General features: G+C 49.1%; 1 protein-coding gene and 1 pseudogene across 2 annotated transcripts in view; both read left to right on the forward strand.

Annotated features, from left to right (window-relative positions):
• Positions 1-339: 339 nt before the first annotated feature.
• Positions 340-704, forward strand: LOC109491007 (annotated as a pseudogene).
• A 10,604-nt stretch (positions 705-11,308) lies between these two features.
• KIF3C (kinesin family member 3C) overlaps positions 11,309-20,703 on the forward strand; it is a 30,750-nt gene continuing 21,355 nt past the window's right edge. For both annotated transcript variants that reach the window (XM_002913789.4, XM_011235076.3), the window contains exon 1: positions 11,309-12,883. In XM_002913789.4, the coding sequence (XP_002913835.1) occupies positions 11,342-12,883 (1,542 nt within the window). In that variant the 5' untranslated portion in view covers positions 11,309-11,341. The remainder of the gene's footprint in view (positions 12,884-20,703) is intronic.

Genomic DNA, 20,703 nt, shown 5'->3' on the forward strand with positions numbered 1-20,703 from the left:
GATGATAGCAAACATGGCTGACAGGCATCAGGAGAACCATCTGGAACTCAGGAGCAGAGCAAGGCTAGAAGGTTAGCGGGCAATGCCTCCCACCCCCACCTCACCCTTGCTTCCTTTTCCTGAGTCCCAGGGGGCTTGCATGAGGTTGTTCCCACAACATTTAAAGTAGTATTTGAAAAAAACAAAAAGGTCACGCTAAATGTGCAGCAATAGGGAGAATGGTCTGAAATAAATTATGATCTGAAATAAATTATAAAGTTAAGTCGCCATCTAAAACAATAACGCTTTTAGAGTCTAGATGACAGTTGAGACTTCACTGCCAAGCTGGAAACGGGGCAGATGGCGGAGGCTGACCCCAGCACCCGCAGGATCTCACCTGGGTCATGCAGACACTCCTGCAACAGATGCAAGATAAATGTCAGACTATGTCTGACCAGATCATGGGAAGAATTGAGGACATGAGTTGTCCCATTGATGACCTGGAGAAAAACATTGCAGACCTCGTGACACAGGCTGGGATGGAAGACCTGGCAGGTGACGAGAAGATACCTGCCACAACAAAGAGTTGAAGGTTGCTAATTTACACGGAAATCTGGAATACCATTTTTACAAGCCAAGAGAAGACCGAATGGCTTTTTGAAGCAACTACTATGTGTAGACAGGTTTTCCCCGATAAAGTGTGCATTCTTCTTCTTTTTTTTTAAGATTTTATTTATTTATTTGACAGAGAGAGAGAGCCAGCGAGAGAGGGAACACAAGCAGGGGAGTGGGAGAGGAAAAAGCAGGCTCCCAGCAGAGGAGCCCGATGTGCGGCTTGATCCCAGGACCCCGGGATCATGCCCTGAGCCGAAGGCAGACGCTTCACGACTGAGCCACCCAGGCGCCCCTGAAGTGTGCATTCTTCTTGTCACATACTGTCTAGTGAGTTTATAGGGTGATTCTCCCAGTTTCTTGAACATGGTAACTTCATATCTTGGACCTTGGTCAGTTATGCTGCTAAATATTAAACACTCAAACCTGACAGTTTCTGTATAAAATTGTCAAACTTTTTAGCGTAAAAAAAAACACAACAGTTTAAAAAATTATATAGGAATATATCTTTGGGACCACAGGTAGAGGAAGAGTTTTAAAACAAAACAAGAAAAGTGCTAATCAAAGAAAAAGATGGAGAAGTATGTCTGCATTCAATTTGAGGAACCCTGGATGTAAAAAGGCACCATGGAAAGAATGAAATGTCAAGCCTCAGAGAAGATGTTTGCAACACATATAAGAAACAGAAGGTTCAAAGCCAAAATATGAAAGAACTCCTATAAGACAATAACGAGACAGGTAACTCAGCAGAAAAATGGGCAAGAGGGGCACCTGGCTGGCTAGTCGGAAGAGCATGAGACTCTTGATCTCGGGGTTGTGAGTTCAAGCCCCACGTTGGGCATAGAGATTACTTTAAAAAATGAGCAAGAGATATGAAGGGGCAATTCACAAAAGAAGATATGAAATGTCAGCAGGCATATGAAAAGACGTTTAATTTTATTTGCCATTAGGGAAATCCAGATTAAAGTCATAATCTAAAACTAAGAATGCCCATATTAAGTGTTGGTTCTGATGGGCAGCACTTGGGACACTCATAGACTGCTGTCAGTGCAACATGTTACACCCAGTTTGGCAAACAGTTTGACATCATCAACTGAAGTTGAAACTTGCATGCTCTATGACCCAGCAATTCCACTCCTAAGGATACGTGAAACAGGAATGGGTTCAATGTGTACAGGAGACTCAAACAAGAATGCTCATAGCAGCATAACCTGTAATAACCCCACACTGGAAACAACCCAAATGTCCATCAAGAGTAGATGATAATTTGGGGGTGCTGGGTGGCTCAGTCGGTTCGGGATCTGGCTCTCAACTTCGGCTCAGATCATGATCTCGGGGTCCTGGGATCGGCCCTACTCATCAGGCTCCTTTCTCAGTGGGGAGTGTGCTTGAGGATTCTCTCTCCCTCTCCCCCTACGCTCTCGCCCCTCTCATGCTCTCTCGTTCTCTTGCTCTAAAATAAATAAATAAATCTTAAAAAAAAAGAGTAGGTGATAGGTGGTATAGTCATACAATGAAATACTATACAGTAATAATACTATACACAGCAGACACAACACGAATGGATCTATCAAATAAAAGAAACAAGAAAAAAGCCAGGTACAAAAGAATACACACTGTATGAATTATATAAACCTCAAAAATGGGCAAAACTGGGGCACCTGGCTGGCTCAGTTGGTAGAGCATGTGATTCTCAATCTCTGGGTCATGAGTTCAAGTTCCACACTGGGTGTAGAGTTTACTTCAAGAAAAGGGGCAAAACAAAACTATGTCTTTAGATGCTAAAAGAACAAAGAAAAGCAAACAAATGAGTATCATAAAATCAGGAGTGGCTACCTTAGACAGGAAGGAGAGAAATGTGACTCAGAGGGTCCTGCAGGGGACTTCTGGGATGCTGGTAATGTTCTGTGTTTAGCCTGGGTGGCTGGTACAGGAATGTTGGGGGTTTTTGGGGGGGGTTGTTTTTTTGGGGGGAGAAATTATTGTTTTATAATAATTCTTTACCCGGGGCGCCTGGGTGGCACAGCGGTTACGCGTCGGCCTTCGGCTCAGGGCGTGGTCCCGGCGTTGTGGGATCGAGCCCCACATCAGGCTCCTCCACTATGAGCCTGCTTCTTCCTCTCCCGCTCCCCCTGCGTGTGTTCCCTCTCTCGCTGGCTGTCTCTCTCTCTGTCAAATAAATAAATTGAAAAAAATCTTAAAAAAAAAAAAGGGGCGCCTGGGTGGCATAGCGGTTAAGCGTCTGCCTTCGGCTCAGGGCGTGATCCTGGCGTTGTGGGATCGAGCCCCACATCAGGCTCCTCCGCTGTGAGCCTGCTTCTTCCTCTCCCACTCCCCCTGTGTGTTCCCTCTCTCGCTGGCTGTCTCTGTCTCTGTTGAATAAATAAATAAAATCTTTAAAAATAATAATAATAATAATAATTCTTTAAGTGGTATATTCATGCAACGCAACTTTCTGAGTGTGTTTTTTCGACCAAACTATGTGAAATTGCCAATATCAACCATTTTTAACCTACAAAATGTCGATTTCAGATGGATCAACTTAGTATTTCACAATAAAACCCAGTTTACATTAAGATAAGCTGCCGTTCAAACTGATGATTGTAAAGGCCATTAATAACTACATTTCCTTATTTACTTTATTTAAATATTTATTTATTTGAGAGAGAGAGAGAAGTGCATGTGAGCGAGCGAGGGGAGGGGCAGAGGGAGAGAATCCTCAAGCAGACTCCCGGCTGAGCAGGGGCTCGATCCCATGACCCCGAGATCACGACCTGAACCAAAACCAAGAGTTGGAGGCCCAACTGACCGAACCCCCCAGGGGCCCATCATTTATTTATTCAACAAATGTTTCCCGAGGGCTTCTGATGAATCAGGCACACTTCTAGGCACTGGACTAGAGACTGGAATTCTGTCATGGTGCTCTCATTCTAATGGATTTGAAAACGCAAGTGAATGAAGTGGAGGAAAGAGGCCACGTGAAGCCACGGGAGGAAAACCCCGCGGCAGAAGGAAGAGCAGGTGCACAGACCCCGTGACTGGAATGTGCTCGGCAGGACTGAAGAACAAGGAGGCCAGTGTTACAAATTCAAAGCACACCAAGGGGAGAGTCTGAACACAGGAAACGGGAGAAGGACCCAGGGAACCATCACGAAGGCCCACGTGTCCAGCCAAGAGACTCTGGATTTTATTCTGAGAGTGCAGAGAGGCCATTGGAAGATTGAGAGCAGGAAGTGGTATGATTTGATTTATAGCGTAGAAGGAAGAGTCTGGCTGTTCTACGGAGAAGGGGAAGTAGGGGGTGGAGGCAGGGATTCCTGTCAAAATGCAGCTGCAGTGTCCAGGTAAGAGATGAAGGTGGTATGGATCAGGGTGGCCATGGTGGCAGCCCACAGTGTGTGGGAGTCAGGAATGGTAGGTTTTATAGGTAGAACCGACGTAGGATTTGTTGATGGATTGCATGGACAGTAAGCAGAAAAAGAGTTGATAATATATATAAATATATATTTCAAGATTTATTTTAGTAAGAGAGAGAAGAGTGAAGAGGGGAGGGACCGAGGAAGAGAGAGAAACTCAAGCAGACTCCCCGCTGAGTGTGGAGCCCGCCGATGCAGGGCTTGATCTCATAACCCTGAGATCACGACCTGAGCCAAAACCAAGAGTCGGACGCTTAACTGACTGTACTACCCAGGTGCCCTGATAATGTGCATATTTTTTAAAAAATTAGGACATACAATTTTATATATGGTATGGTGAAAACTCTTCAAAACATGTTCTTGGGGCACCTGGCTGACTCAGTCAGATCTTCTTGATCTTGGGGTTGTAAGTTCAGGCCTGACGTTGGGTATAGAGATTACTTAAAAATAAAATCTTCAGGGGCGCCTGAGTGGTTCATTCAGTTAAGTGACTGACTCTTGATTTTGGTTCAGGTCATGATCTCAGGGTTGTGAGACGCAGCGCCACGTCTGGCTCTGCACTCAACACGGAGTCTACCTGAGAATCTCTCTCTCCCTCTCCTTCTGCCCCCTCCCACTTGCACACTCACCCTCTCTCCCTCTCTAAATAAATAAATAAAATCTTTAAATAAAATAAAATAATAAAAATAAAAAATAAAATCTTAAAAAAACAAAACAAAACATGTTCTTAAAGCATTTTCCTAATAAGAAGGTCAAGTATGGAGAAGTAGAAGAAATCCGTTGGGGAGACAAAATATTTTCATCAATGGATGGATAACACGATTAAGAAGCCAATGCTAATTAGACATAGTCCCAATGGCCATAGGAGGGAAGGAAAGAAAGCGACACCCCCTCCCCCACTGCCCTGCCCAGGCCTGGAGAAGGCAGGAAAGTGTTTACTGGGGAGGCAGGATTTGATATTGGTGTGGAAAGAAGGTAGAGCTGGTCCAGGTAGGGGACGGACTGAAATCAGAGCCTCTGGGCTGAGTGATAGAAACAGCACCACCTACTTTGGAGTTCAAGACATTCAGCTCAAGTCCCAGGACTGCCAGGAACCACCCGGATGAATGTGAAAGTTAGATAAAACGTCTGTAATCCACCTATTAGGTGCCCAATAAAGGGTAGCTACTAAGACAGTGTTTTCTAATATTCAGATTTTTTTTAATTTTCAGATTTTTCTGTATTTTGAGTGGAGGGGATGAGGAGTTGACTCATCTCCCATTTACCAGAAAATATAGCAGAGAAAAGAGAAAATAAACTGTTGGGAAAAAAAGAGCTGCTGGTAATCTAGACTTGGACAGAGCTGGGGGTCTCCAGTTAGATAATCTCACAGCGATGGATAGTCCAGACTAGGAGCTCAGCCGGTGATTGTCACATAGTCATGTCTCCCTCTGCTGGCAGAAGTTGGTTTTGCAGGTTAACCCCAAATGCTGAATAATTTGCGTCTGAAAATTTGCAGGCCCCCGGATTACTAAAGAGCTAACAGGTCTTCTTGGTATAATCTCACCCTGGCTGGTTCCTGGGACCACACTGAAGGAAGATGCTTTTATGGGAATCCCTTGGAAAGAACTGTCATTGTCGCAGAAAACAAAGGGAAGGGAGTTTCTTTCTCTCATCAAGCCAGTAATGGGTCTGGGCTCCTATGAAACTGTTATTCAAACCAGTACTGAGAAGCAAGCATCCTGCCACGTCCACATGAAGCTCGCCTTGTGGCATAGGAGACAGACCACCAGGGTTGAATGTTTGGAGTCTGAAGACTGACTGTGCCACCTGATGGCGGGCTGTCCTTCCCTAGTCACTTAGACTGAAGCTTGGAGTCCTCCTCTTAATGGGATATTAATATTTGCCCCTCTCCTGGGGTGACGTGGGGACTAAGTGAGAAATACATGTGATAACACTTTATTAACTGTAAATCATTCTATAGATGTAAGGATTTTTTTTTTTTTATCATTGCTTCTTTATCTTGCCTCCCCATTTCCTTGCCCTGAAGGTCTTGGAACATTCATTCATTCACTTGCTTAACAACTGATTTTGATTACCTAACGTTAATATAGTATCATGCTATGTAGGGGGAAAGGAGACACAAAGAGGATAGCTCCTGTCTTCAGGGGACACACGTTATGGGGGGGAGGGGAGAGACTCAGGTAACCATAGTACAAGGCAGACTGATGAGTACTATAAGGCTAATTACACAAGGAGCTATAGAATTATGAGGAAAGGAAAGATTAATTAGAATAGATAGAATTAGGGGAGTCAAAGTAGGCTTCCCAGAGGAGCTGATATTCATACAGGGCTTTCATTTATTTCATTTATTTATAAAATATTCCCTGAGCACGTGCTGTGTGCAAGGAACTGGACTAGTCATTGTGGATACAAGATGAACAAAACAGAGGAACCTGACTGGCTCAATTGATGGAGCAGGCAGCTCTTGGTCTCAGGGTCATGAGTTTGAACCCCACGTTGGGCATAGAGTTTACTTGGAAAAAAAGAAAAAAGAAAATGAATAAAACAGTCATGTTATATCTTCACAGAACAACAAAAGTGGTCAAATAATTATTTAATTACAATTATGCTATGAGAGAAAGTACAGGGAACAATAACATATTACAAAGGGATATTAACTGGTGGGAAAGTCAAGAGATACACCCTTAGGAATTGACATTCAAACTGAGAACTAAAGCATGAAGACTGGTGTCTAGGTAAAGTTGGTGAGGATAAACATTCTATGTAGCAGAAACAGGTCCTGTGTAAAGGCCCTGTGGCAGGAAGTTGGAAGGGAGCTAAAGAAGGCCATTGTAACTAGAGCCCAGGGAGCAAGGTGAAGAGTGCCATGAGATGTGACAGGAGATATGGCAGGTACCAGACTGTATAGGTCTTTGGGGGCTACATTCATGATTTGGACTTTAACTTAAGAGCAGTGAAGTTCAGACATGTGTTTTTAAAAGATTACTTTGTAAAGAATGGATGAGTAGAGGCAAGAGCATACCTAGGGAAACTGGACTGGAGGCCATCGAGGGACGCCAGGCCAGACAAGATGGTGGCTTGGGTCATGATATTGGCTGTGGAAGTGGAGAAGAAGTTGATAGATCTGACAAATATTAAGAAAGTTGAGTTGATAGGATTTGGTGTTTGGAGAGATATATGGAGGGTGGAAGAGCTGTTTACAGAGCTAGGAACCATTCTTGGAGGACAAAGTTTGGAAGGGAGGATGATGAGTTCAGTGTGAACAAGTAGAATTTCAAACACATGGGAGCCATCCAAGTGGCTATGCCATTAGAGAACTGGATATATAGATTTGGAGCTCAGAGAAGTCTGGGCTGGAATATGAATTTAGAAATCACTTAGACATTAATTGAAGTCATGAGCTATAGTGATCATTATAGGGTGACATTGAAAAAAAAGAGGGCTTAGGACCTTAATGAACACCATTTAATGTTGGAGTTGAATGACGTCAATTTGTTAGGGAGACTGAAACTGAGCAACCAGAACACATGAGAGCTGGAGGAGGAAACCCAGAAACGTGTAGGGTCATGAAAACCACAGGAAGTGAGTGAGAGTTTGCTGAAGAAGGAAGAAGTGAGTTATGTCAAAGGCTCCTATTGAAAGGAGCCTTCTAGAATGGCACCATGGGGTTACTGATACCCTTGGCAAGAGGAATCTCTATTAAGCAGTGGTAGGAGAAGCTATATTGAGTTGCAAAACAAATAGGAGGTGAGACTGTGTGGGCAGAAACAATGTTAGGAGAACATTGCAGAGATGCAGCATGAGCAAAGTCATATGGAGGCCCCCAAATTATGGTGTGTTTGGAGGACTTCAAGCAAACCCAAGTGTCCAGAGACTTAAGTGTAGAGCAGGGAGAGGGAAGGAAGAATGGCTGACAAAGATGATGAAAAGGGAAACACAAGATGTGAACAACCTTGAATACGAAGGACAAAAGGAAGGAAAACTACGATTTCTTGAATGCCTTCTACATTCTCGGAATTTTACATTATCTCACTTAATAATCATTTAAACCCTGTGAGTAATGGCAGAAGTCTTATCTTCACTTTTCCCACTGAGAAAATAAGCTATTCAGAGAGGTTTTACTTTACGCAGGATCACACATCTTGTGGGCAACAGGATTCCAGTGTCCCTCCCATGTAAGAGGATCGGGGCAAGTACATTGCCAGGTGGTGGGATCAAGTGGGGACAATGGGGCCAGAATCCCTGTCATCCAGCAGTGCCATAGTGTCAGGTGAGTTAGAAAAAGCAGAGAAAGGGTAGTCCAAAAACCAAAGCCAAGTGCAACAAGAAAATAATCCAAGAGCCAAATGGTTGGTCCATCTAGAAGTCAGGTTGCCAGAGCCAAGAGAGGTTAGCCTGCAAAGCCAAAACCCCACACAGTCATTGATCCAAAAGCCAAGCTAATCACAAGCTGTAGAGCTTGATCAAAGAGAGGGTTGAGGAAATCCAGGACACTTCACAAGAAGGCAAGCCAGCAGCTCAACCTCAAACTTCCGGTCAAACTGCCATTCAGGTCCTGGGGATTTGAAGATGGGGAGGAAGTAGAGAACTAAACGAATAGGTCCTCTAGAGAATAACATGATTGGAAATGTTTTGTGCAAAGATTCTTCTGGTGTCTCTGTGGAGAGCAGCCTTGAGGTTTCAGATAACACTACCTCCTCAATCTGGATCTCAGAGAGGAAGGACAACTCGGGCTCAGTCCGCAGATGCAACTGCCCTCTGCAGAGTAGAACATGGCAAGGACAGTGGCTCAGTCCTCGGACTTGAGGAATTATACCTGATTTGTATCCTAGAAGAAAAATACCAAACCCGGACCTGATCTATCGAGGATACTCAAGAAAGCGAGAGCTGTCAGGCAAACCAAGCAGGCCACAAGTCTGTATTAAGTACTTGCTTAAAAGTAAGTCTTCTCAGGGACGCGTGGGGGGCTCAGTCAGTGAAGTGTCTGCCTTTGGCTCAGGCCATGATCCTGGGGTCCCAGAATCGAGCCCCACATTGGGCTCGCTACTCTGCGGGGAGCTTGCTTCTCCCTCTCCCTCAGCCTGACGCTCTGCCTACTTGTGCTCTTGCAATCTCTCTCTGTGTCAAATAAACAAAATAAAATCTTAAAAAAAAAAAAAAGTCTTCTCAGGGGCACCTGGCTGGCTCCATGGGTGGGGTATGTGGCTTTTGATCTTCACTAGTGAGTTTGAATCCTATGTTGGGTATAGAGATTACTCAAAAATAAAATCTTAAAATAAAAGTCTTCTCATTGGCAGAGTAGTTTATTCATTGTTTCATTGTTTCACTACATAGAGTATTATTCATCTCCCCCTCTCCAACTGTTTTATTTTTTAAAAAGATTTTATTTATTTATTTATTTATTTGTTTGTTTGTTTTACTTAGGGAGGGGAGGAGCAGAGGGAGAGGGACAAGCAGACTCCCTGCTGAGCCCCGAGGTGGGGGGGGGCTTGATCCAAAGACCCTGAGGTCATGACCTGAGCCAAAATCAAGAGTTGGAGCCTTAACTGACTGAGCCACCCATGTGCCCTCTAATTGTTTTAAACAGATGAGGAAATTGAGGCTAGAGCAAGGTAAGCGATTTCCCAAAGTCACACCATTGGATGGAGTTCAGAAGTGCAAGTCAAACCCAAGCTTTGTTTTATGCAAATTTTGCCTCTGCTACGGAATAGAAATTGATCAGGGAAGGCATCCAGGAGAAGTGCCTGGACTGCGCCAATGGCATGCCACCAAGTATAGAAGGGTGACAGCGCCCTCTGGGCAAAGGCGCAAGGATGCAACACAGCACAGCCAGTTAAGATAACAAAACACGGTTCTTAGAATGTGAGCTCCTTGTGGACCAGAAGGTCCAGCTCCTAGAATGGGGCCTGGGTCTCAGCAGGCACCGGGTAACTGTTTGAAGGAATGAATGTCTGGAACGTAGATTCTCTGTGGGAGAGTACCTGGAGGCGAGGCTGCGAAATCAGGCCTGGGGTCAGAAGTTGGAGGGGCTTGTATACAATATGGAAGGCTAGAGGAGGAGGCGGCAAGGGGACCTGGGTTCATGTGCAGAGAAGATGCAAGGAGAGAATCAGCTGGAAGGTGGTTCCAGGAGACAAGAGGCAGGCCAGAAGTGAACCAGGCTAGGGAAAGGGAAGGGCAGAGTCAAGAAACATTCAGGAGCCAAGGTGCCTAGCAACACTCTGAAGCGAAGGAGTGACATGTACACGTCTGCAGGCTGAAAGGCAGGAGCAGTGGAGAGATGAAGGATGGTGCCTTTGGAGGGAACAAGTGTGGGGGATGGATACCCCCCCCCCCCGTCCCAGGTAGGCTGCAACCTCAGCGGTCCCCCGTAGGTTGCGTGCCAGGGAGGGAGGGGCCTCACGGACTGGAGAAGGCATCAGCAACCTGCCAGAACCGGGTTAACAAAGGCGGGACTACAATTCCCAGCATGCTCGGGCCCAGTGGGGTGACGGCGGGCGGTGGCTGCGCCGCACCCGCCTGGTGGGCGCGGGACCTGGGTCGGCACCCGAGCCTGTCATTCCGGAGGGGTCTGCGGGGGTGCGAGCGGGAGATGCACCCCTGTCCCCCGCGCACTGGCCGCGCAGGGCTCGCGCCTCCCGCCCCGCGGCCCCGCCCCTTGCCCCACCCCAGCCGGGCGGCTTAGCTGGGGCCGCAGCGCGGCGGCAACATCACTCTCGCCGCCGCTGCTCCGCCCCATCCCCTTCTGTTTTTCTCTCTCATTCTCCGGTGGCAGCGGCGGGGAAGGTGGAGGCAGGGGCAGCAGCAGCCGCGCTGGCTGCAATGAATGATCCCCCAGCGCGGGGGGAGGACTCCAGGTGAGCCTCTGCCCTCGGGAGGGCCGGGACCCCCGGCCGCCCAGGACCAGCAGCCCCCGCCATGGATCCCTAGAAGAGGAGGAGGAGAAGACAGCTTCGCCGCCCACCCCCATCCCATTTTCCTCTTCCTTTATCTCATTGTTGCCGTAGCTGTTTACGGCAGCGCTCCCTCTGCCCCAGCATGGGGCGGGCTCCGGGCACTGCCATTCGGCCGGCGCGGCTCCCGCGGCTGCCCGGGGATTCTGCCTAATTCTCCCCTGCCCGGCCGGTGCAGCGAGGACCGGAGAGCGGTGGAGGCCCAGATTGCAGCAGCGGCGGGGCCACCTCCCAGCATCCCCACCCTAGGAGGCTGCATGCGGATTGAAGAGCGGTGCCTGGGGGCTGGGCTGGCCCCGCTGATCCGGACCTAGGGAGGATAGCAGGACCGCCCAGGCTGCGGAGGGGCCCCGGGGGCAGGAAGGACAGAGCGGCAAGATGGCCAGTAAAACCAAGGCCAGCGAGGCCCTGAAGGTGGTGGCCCGGTGCCGCCCCCTCAGCCGGAAGGAGGAGGCTGCTGGTCACGAGCAGATCCTGACCATGGACGTGAAACTGGGCCAGGTGACCCTGCGGAACCCCCGCGCTGCCCCAGGGGAGCTGCCCAAATCCTTCACCTTTGATGCCGTGTATGATGCCAGCTCCAAGCAGGCGGACTTATATGACGAAACCGTGAGGCCCCTGGTAGACTCAGTGCTTCAGGGTTTCAATGGCACGGTGTTTGCCTACGGCCAGACGGGCACCGGCAAGACCTACACCATGCAGGGGACCTGGGTGGAGCCCGAGCTGCGCGGGGTCATCCCCAATGCCTTTGAGCATATCTTCACCCACATCTCTCGCTCCCAGAACCAGCAGTACCTGGTCCGGGCCTCCTACCTGGAGATCTACCAGGAGGAGATCAGGGACCTGCTCTCCAAGGAGCCTGGCAAGAGGCTAGAACTGAAGGAGAACCCGGAGACCGGCGTCTACATCAAGGACCTCTCCTCCTTCGTCACCAAGAATGTCAAGGAGATTGAGCATGTGATGAACCTGGGGAACCAGACCCGGGCCGTGGGCAGCACACACATGAATGAGGTCAGCTCCCGCTCCCATGCCATCTTCGTCATCACTGTAGAGTGCAGCGAGCGGGGCTCAGATGGCCAGGACCACATCCGTGTGGGCAAGCTCAACCTGGTGGACCTGGCTGGCAGTGAGAGGCAGAACAAGACAGGCCCTAACACAGCTGGAGGGACGGTCACACAGTCCACGGGAAGTGGCGGTGGTGGAGGTGGAGGTGGTGGTGGTGGTGGAGAGAGGCCGAAGGAAGCCTCCAAAATCAACCTCTCGCTCTCTGCCCTGGGCAATGTGATCGCTGCTCTGGCGGGTAACAGGAGCACCCACATCCCCTACCGGGACTCCAAGCTGACCCGGCTGCTCCAAGACTCTCTGGGGGGGAACGCCAAGACCATCATGGTGGCCACTCTGGGGCCAGCTTCTCACAGCTACGACGAGAGCCTCTCCACCCTGCGCTTTGCCAACAGGGCCAAGAACATCAAGAACAAGCCCCGGGTGAACGAGGACCCCAAGGACACGCTGCTGCGGGAATTCCAGGAGGAGATTGCCCGCCTGAAGGCCCAGCTGGAGAAGAAGGGGATGCTGGGAAAGCGGCTCCGGAGGAAGAGCAGCCGCAGGAAGAAGGCTGTGTCAGCGCCCGCTGGGTACCCTGAGGGGCCAGTGATAGAGGCCTGGGTGGCTGAAGAGGAGGATGACAACAACAACAACCACCGCCCGCCCCAGCCCATCCTGGAGTCAGCCTTGGATAAGAACATGGAGAACTACCTGCAGGAGCAGAAGGAGCGCCTGGAGGAGGAGAAGGCAGCCATCCAGGATGACCGCAACCTGGTGAGCGAGGAGAAGCAGAAGCTGCTGGAGGAAAAGGAGAAGATGCTAGAAGACCTAAGGCGGGAGCAGCAGGCCACAGAGCTGCTCGCAGCCAAGTACAAGGTAAGGGCCCCAGACAGCCGGGGTACTCCAGAGGTGCCCAGGGGGATCTGGGCTGGCGGGCTTTTCTTAGAGGGTCTCTGATCTGGAGGTGCCCTCGCTCAGCAAAACACACTTGCCCTCCTGCCAAATACTGCCCTGGAGCAGCCAGGCAAATTCCTGCAATTCTGGGCTGCCGGGCAGAGCCTCCCAGGAGCATGTGGGAGGACAGACAAACCACACACACACACACACACACACACACACACACACACACACACGAAGCAAAGCAGGCAGGTGATCTTTCAAGCCAACGAGCCTGGGCTGGTCTGACCGACCGCCCGTCAGTCTCTGCTGGTGGCCTTCCTTATCAGTCAGGTCCACGGGATGACCACGCAGGTCGTGGCCTCATTTGGGTGTGGGTTCTCATGCATGGCCATCTCCCCTGGAACCTCCTCCCTCTGCAGCACCTGCACACCTCACACCATTTTAATAACGTCTGACATTTGGATAGCACTTGCCAATCTACCCCATGCCCCTACAGACATGATCTCATTTGATCCTTAGCCATCCAGGGTCCTGGTTCTTAAATCTCCATGTTATAGGTGAGGAATTAAGGCTCAGAGGTGACATGGCCAAGGTTCCATTCTACCAAGTGGCAGAGCTGAGCTGCAACACATGGACCTTGTGCTCTTTGGGTACTTGGATGGCAGGGCAGGACTAGGAATGGATCCTGCTGCCCACGAAGGCAGTCCGTGGGACCCATGCAGTGCAGGGCCCAGTGCTTGGTAGCATCAGGAAGGAGATTCAGAGACCACGAGAGGGTAGGAGAGAGCACTGGGCTCTACCCAGGAGAACTGGAGTCTAGGCCTCACTATTCTATCGCTCATCGAGTGACCTTGTGTAAGTTGCCTCCTCCTTTCCTGAAGCCTCAGTTTCCCTTTTTGTAAAATTGAGGTTGCCTGGGTGATCTCTGAAGCTCTTCCAACCTGAAACACAAACTGGCCCCCACACCCAGGCCTCATCCCAGCAAGATCGTAAGTTCCCATTGCCCTGAGAGCTACCCGGGCTTTCCTGAGCTGTTCCCCTCCTGATGGGGGCCTCCAGGACCACGGTGGGGCTAAGCTACAGAGGCCCCTGCCAGGTACAGCCACAGACCTGTTAAATTTCATTGCTGCAGATGCCACAACTCAATGTTCCAGGCATTTCCAGGTGCCTGGATTCCTTAACGCTGAGGGCTGGAGGAAAGACACAGGGAACCAGGAGCTGGTTGCTTGCCGGAGAGAACAAAACATTGCTATTTTTTATGCCCTCTCAAGATTGCGAGCTGAAGAGCAGGGAACCCAGCCCGGGGAGGGAGAGCGGCAGCTGCTGGGAAGCCAGGCACATGAGCTGTATGCCATTGTCTGTGTTATGGGAATGTGCTGCTGCACCAGGGGCTCCAGCCTGGCATCGTTAATATTTAATTCACCTCCCTGAGCTCAGCAAGGGTTCTGCTGAGGTGCTTCCTCCAAGAATGGCTCAGGGGCCATCTGGGGAGAAGCAAGATGTTAGCCGAGTAGTTAGACTCAGCCCTCCCTAGGAGGAAAGGAATCCAGGCAATCTGGTGCTTTCCACTGGGAGATCTTACATGGGCAATCTGTCATTAGTTTCATTACCAAGGGTTCCCCCTTCCCCCTTACTTCCCTTCTCCACCCTCATTCCCCTTAAAGCTGGGAGGTAGTGGAGGCTAAGACAGTACAAAAGCACATTTCAGCCCTGAGGAAATGGGTAGAGGGGTTAGTCTGAAGGATCCAGTGGATCCTTCCCTTTGGGAACAATGGGATCTCCCATTGTTGGCAACTGCCTGGCTCCCTCAGTAAAATTCTTGGATCTAAGGCAGTGGGGAGCATAGTTAATAGGACAGTCAAGAGGTCAGGGCAGCCAGCGCCAGAATTCTTGCACCAGAGACATGGTCCACAGAACCCTCCTTCTTTGAGCTGGCAGAGGCCTTGGGAAACTGAGGCCTGGACTTGCCCAGGGCCACACAGGTGAGTTAAGAGATCCCAGACTCTTTATGCTTGATCCAACCTCTTTCCATTATGCCAGAGTCCTGAGGTTACTTGTGCTACTTGATAATCAGAATAATTCATTTTTATGTAATACTTTGACATCCTCATCTCAAGCAACCCCAAGAGATGGGTATTCCTGTTCCCATTTGACAGTTAGGAAAACCAAGACTGGGGAGCTTGGGTGACTATCTCCATGCTCCCGGCTGAGAAGTGGTGAGTCCAGGACCGGGACCCAGGTCTCCTCATGCTCCCAGACCTATGCTCTTCCCCAAGTCATCACCATCCCTCCATATTTGCTCACTGTGTGACTCAGGGCAAAGGCCTTTGCCTCTCTAGGCCTCAGGTTTCTATTCTCCTAATGAGGGGAAGTCTGACATATCTCCCTGGGGACTGGGTGAAATGGTCATTATGTGCCAGGCTTTCAGACATTAGTGAAGGGGGCGGGGTGGCTGGGAAATTCCAGGAGGAGAATGAGTCCGTATCCTGTGACTTCTTGTCACACCCAGCCCAGGACAAACAGCAACAGCAGCTCAGAGTGGAGCCCAGACAGAGGACCCCAACCTCTTCGTACCCCCAAGGCACTGCCTGGTTCGGTGTTGGATCTTTCTAGGATAGAGGAAACAATTTGAGGGCTTTTGAGGGATCAATAAAGAGGGGAGGAGCACATTAGAGATAATCCCAGGCCTGCCTATTTCACAGGTTTGTGCCCAAGATGAAATGAGATCATTGGTGGGAGAGCATTTGAAATAAGTTGAAAGTACCAAATAAATGGAGGGCATTAGCAGCCACGGGGTGGCCTCTGTCAATTCAGCAGGGGTCCAGTGATCTGGGGGATGACATCTTTGTTGTTAGCTTGACTGTTTTCTCCCCAACCCTGTCCAATCCCAGCTGCCTTGCCATAACCCTACAGCTCTGGAAGCAGAGCCAGGCAAGAAAGATCTAGGAGAACTCAGAAGACCGGAGCTTGGGTCCCTCCTGGAAAGGAACTGAGCTTTTGCTCCCCATCTGCGATACACTCCTCGGGTTCCCACTTCTGAGTTTCGGCATCGGCTCCCCAAATCGCCTCCCCCCCATTCCCTTCTTCCAGTTCACACCACCCTCTGGGGGCAACTAAGCCGTAGCTGATACGACCTACTGCCCTCATTCACTCTCTGACTCATCTTACAGTCTGGCTCGCCTGCTTCCCCTGCCTGCCACCTCCAGGCTCCCCATTTCCTTTGTTCTCCCCTCACTGTGTACAAACACCATGCCTGTCTCCTTGGAGTCTCCTTTCATCTCTCCTTCCATATTCACTGTGGGCCCCAGGGGATGTGAGGGTGTGCAAATGTGTGAGGGCTTGTGATTGTGATCAGTGCCCGGTTTCTCACTCATCATTAGCAACCCTTCCTTACGTAGTATCCCCCAGGGCTTGATAGCATGCTCGGCCTAGGAGGAAGGGGGTGCGGGGAAAGTCACGGACCCACAACTAAGGCTGTGGCTCAAATGTTCGTGCACAGTGCACAGACCTCAGTGAGGACAGGTGAAAGCGTGTGGATTGGTTGGGAGAAGGTCCACTTTACTCACATTTCATTGTGCAAGATTTTTTTTTTTTAATGACTGCTTTAATTTTGAACTCAATTTTCTGAGAGATTGGACCAGGTGAACTTTGATCCTAGGTGCTTAGAAGGAAAGAAGAGTGGCTGGGGGAGGTCAGGGCTGTAGATGACACAAAATGCAGGTTCTAGAGAGAAGAGTGGAAGAGGCATTGCTTGTTGATCCCCGCGTAAGCAGGTCTGGAGGGAGAAGAGCAGGCGGGTCTTGGCTGGAGCCCAGCTCCGTCTGTGGTGGGCGTAGAAAAGAGACCCTGCAGAAGCAGCCCCCACAGCCGAAGGGATGAGCTCATCGCAGAGAATACAAACGGCACTGAATGTTTACCGTCCATTCTGTGGCTCCCTCTTTTTCCCCCCACCTCTCAGCACTGGGATTAACCATAAAAAGGTATGCCAGGAGGGAGTTTCAACCCCAGAAACAGCAGTAATCACGAAAGTGATGCTGTTTCCTTAACACTTGCTATGTGCCAAGCACTAGGCTACATATTATGTACAAATGATCAGATTTAATCCACACAAACACCTTCCAAGAACGGTGTTGTTACTCCTCCCATTTTATAGCTGAGAAAACTGAGGCCCGTAGAGGTTAAGTAACTTGCCCAAGGCCTCGTAGTTTGTATGTGGCAAATCTAGTTGAGCCCAGGTTGGTTTAACACAAAATGTGCTCTTCTTTGACCCTTCAAGACTTGGAATATCAGTTTGGGAGCTGGTTGCTAGGAAGGTGGTGAAAATTGGCAGAAGCTTGTGCCGTGGAATCGGAGGTGACAAAATCCAATGGGCAGCTGGAAATGCACCGGCGGAGTCTAAGCACAAGCACGAGACTAGCAGTGGAGATTGGGGGGCCGTCTGTAGAAGAGAGCTCAAATGAGACCCATGCCCTTTGTCCTTGACACTCTCTCTGTCTCGTAAATGACTTCCAGATCAGAGTCTCCCATCCTGGTGTCTCTGCTGACCTTACTTGGTAGAGTGCTCTATTCAGATCATGCACATCAGACACAGCCAGGCCTGGGTTGTGAGAGCAGGGAGTGACTTACTAGCTCAAAGCCCTCAGTTACCTCATCTATAAAATGAAATAATAACAGTACCGACATTGGTGTTGTTGAGAGGATTAAATGAGATAATGTTAAAGCACTCTGCACACTTCCTGGCACGTAAGCACAGCTGTTTATTACTGCCTACTGGACAGTTTCACTTGGCTTCACCTTGAAAAGTCAAACACACCACATTTTAGACTGGCATTCAAGACCTACCAGAGACTGGACGCCATATATCTCCTCCATCTTGCCCACCCAGTAGGAGAACCTCACAGCCAGCTGGTCTAGCCCTATCTTTTGACCGTAATATGCACCTCACTGCCTTTCTGCTGACAGCACTGTTTTTATATCCTACATTGTCTTAGTAGCCGGGGATAGGAATTATAGGAGCAGACTAACCTCAATATAAAGAACTCCTTGACACCTAGAAATGGGCCGCTTCTAGAGGTAGCAGGCTCTAAATCCTGGTAGTGCTCAAGGAGAAATGGAGTGTCAGGGATTCATGTATCAGCAAAGCCATTGAACTAGATGGTGTTTAAAGCCCTCTTCTCCTAAAAGTCCTTAGTTGTTAAAAATACTATTTTAAAAAAACTATTGTATTTATTTATTTGAGGGAGAAAGAGAGAAAACACGAGTGGGGGAAGGCAGAGGAGAGGGAAGAGCAGGGAGCAGGTGCGGGGCTCGATCCCAGGACCCCGGTATCATGACCTGAGCTGAAGGCAGATGCTTAACCGACTGAGCCACCCAAGCACCCCCAAAATACTATTTCTTAGAGCAAAATATAAAATGCTCAGTTTATCTTTTTGAAAATTAAGATCAGAGGGTTTAGATTCTAATATATGAGTTCAATCAATAATAAAAAATAATTTTCAGCTCTCTCTCAGGGCCAATTAGAGAAAGACAATGAGACGAAGAGAGAAGAGAATGGGGAGAAAAACAGGGAAGAAATAGAAAGGGATGGGGAAGACGGGAAAGAGAAGTGGAGTCATAAAGGCAGGGAGGAGGGGGGAGAGAGTGGGTAAAGGGGTGAACAGCTGCGTTTCTGGGGAGAAGCCCCAATAGGAGAGAAAGTGCTGTAGAGGACAGTTAAATACCCATCACTGGCAGTGTGATCATTTAACAGAACTATACGAGCTGGGGGCATTTCGTAATGCAAAGATTTGACTGCCAGGAAGCATTTAAAACTAATAGATTTCCATCAGAGGTTTGGGGCTTCAACTTACATGGAGGCTCTGCCGGCCTTTTGGTCCAGTGTTGGGTTTCTCCCAATGTGCGTTGGCCAGAGGAGTGTATTATACATTGCCCTTAGAAATTTCCAGCCCCCGGATAGCACGAGACTGGATGAAGTGGCGGTGATAATGTTTCCTTTGTGCTCTGAGGGCTAGAGGAAGGGCCTGGAATTCAGCTGGAGAAGGGCACCCTTCTCTGGCCATGCCCTGCTAGCCGGTTGCACCTGGCCAGTCTTGCATGCTTCTGGAGCCTTCTGGGCCTGAGAGCTGCTGAACCGGGTGGCCTCAGAAGATAAGAAAATGGTCCCTGTTCCCATAAATGCAGCCCTTCAGCCCTGCACACTGCGCAAGGCTCCCCCTGTGCCCAGAGTTCACGGGGCACCTGCTCGTGTGGTTTGGTGGATCTAGAATTTTTAACATCCTGAGAAATTCCTGGGCATTAACCCCTGGTCAGACTAAAGAGTTTCTTCTTAGTTGTCCCCCTTTCCTGCCAGATGTAGTCGGCAGAGGAGGACCAGGCCCTGGGCTGGTCTGTCTTTGTAGCACTAGGTAATGGACCGGCAGGCTTTCTCCTTTCTCGAGGTGAGCCTGCAGAATGATAATGGCAGCAACAGTAATGATGATGACTGCTACCATTTCTTTATTTTTTTTTTTTATTTTAAAGATATTTATTTATTTATTTGAGAGAGAGAGAGAGAGCATGAGAATAAGAGCACAAGCAGGGGGAGTGGCAGAGGGAGCCGCAGAGGCAGAGGGAGAAGCAGACTCCCCACTAAGCAGGGAGCCCGACGTGGAGCTCCATCCCAGGCCCCGGGATCATGACCTGAGCCAAAGCCTGTTGCTTAACTAACGGGGCCATCCAGGCGCCCCAACAGCTACCATTTCTTGAGTACATGTCAAACGCCCAGCATGCTGCTGTTTTCTTCTTTCTTTAATCCTCACAACAGCACCACGAAGTAGCACTATTTTAATCTCCATGTGACAAATGAGGACACTGAGCCTCCTTGAGGAAGGAACAACCCAAGGTCACATGCCTAGGAAGTGGCAGGGCCAGAATAGGAGCTTCTGTCTGCCTGACTCCAGCACCCATGATCTTTCCCTCCACGCTGTAACACCAACTTCGGAAATGAAGGATTCATGCCAGACCCCTGGCTAATAGGTCCCAGGGGGAGCTCTTGTCTGCTGAGATGCTTAACTCAACCCATCCCTGTCCTTATGATGCAAACCCCCAGCCTCTAACTCACCTGGCTCCATGTATTCATGTAATCAACAGATCTTTTGAGTACCCCTGACCAAGAACATAAATCAGTAGGTATAGTTAACGAAGTCTTCAAATTGTTTAGATTTCTGGGAGGAATCACGAGAATTCACTAGTAGTGGTTATTTCTAGGAATTTTAATGGGGAAGGGGGGGCTTTTATTTTTTCACTTTATACTTTTTTTACTTTTTTTATTTTTACTGCAAGCATGTATTACTTTGTTAAATAAAAACTAATCTAAAAAGTTTAGGGGAGGGGCGCCTGGGTGGCTCAGTCGTTAAGCGTCTGCCTTCTGCCCAGGGCGTGATTCCGGAGTCCTGGGATCGAGCCCTTCATCCGGCTCCCTGCTCCACTGGGAGCCTGCTTCTTCCTCTCCCACTCCCCCCTGCTTGTGTTCCCTCTCTCGCTGGCTGTCTCTCTCTGTCAAATAAATAAGTAAAATCTTTAAAAAGTTTAGGGGAGAAAAAACAGAAAGAAATGTTAACACCTGGTTGGAAGGTTGGCTTAAAAATAATGAGTAACTCAGGCGCCAGGATGGTTTAGTCGGTTGAGCGTCCAACTCTTGAATTTGGCTCAGGTTGTGATCTCAGGGTCTTGGGATTGAGCTTTCCGCTCAGCAGGGAGTCTGCTTCTTCCTCTCCCTCTGTGTTCTCTCTCTCTCTCAAATAAATAGAATCTTAAAA

Source organism: Ailuropoda melanoleuca, chromosome 4 (genome assembly GCF_002007445.2).
Source record: "Ailuropoda melanoleuca isolate Jingjing chromosome 4, ASM200744v2, whole genome shotgun sequence".
NCBI lineage: Eukaryota > Metazoa > Chordata > Mammalia > Carnivora > Ursidae > Ailuropoda > Ailuropoda melanoleuca.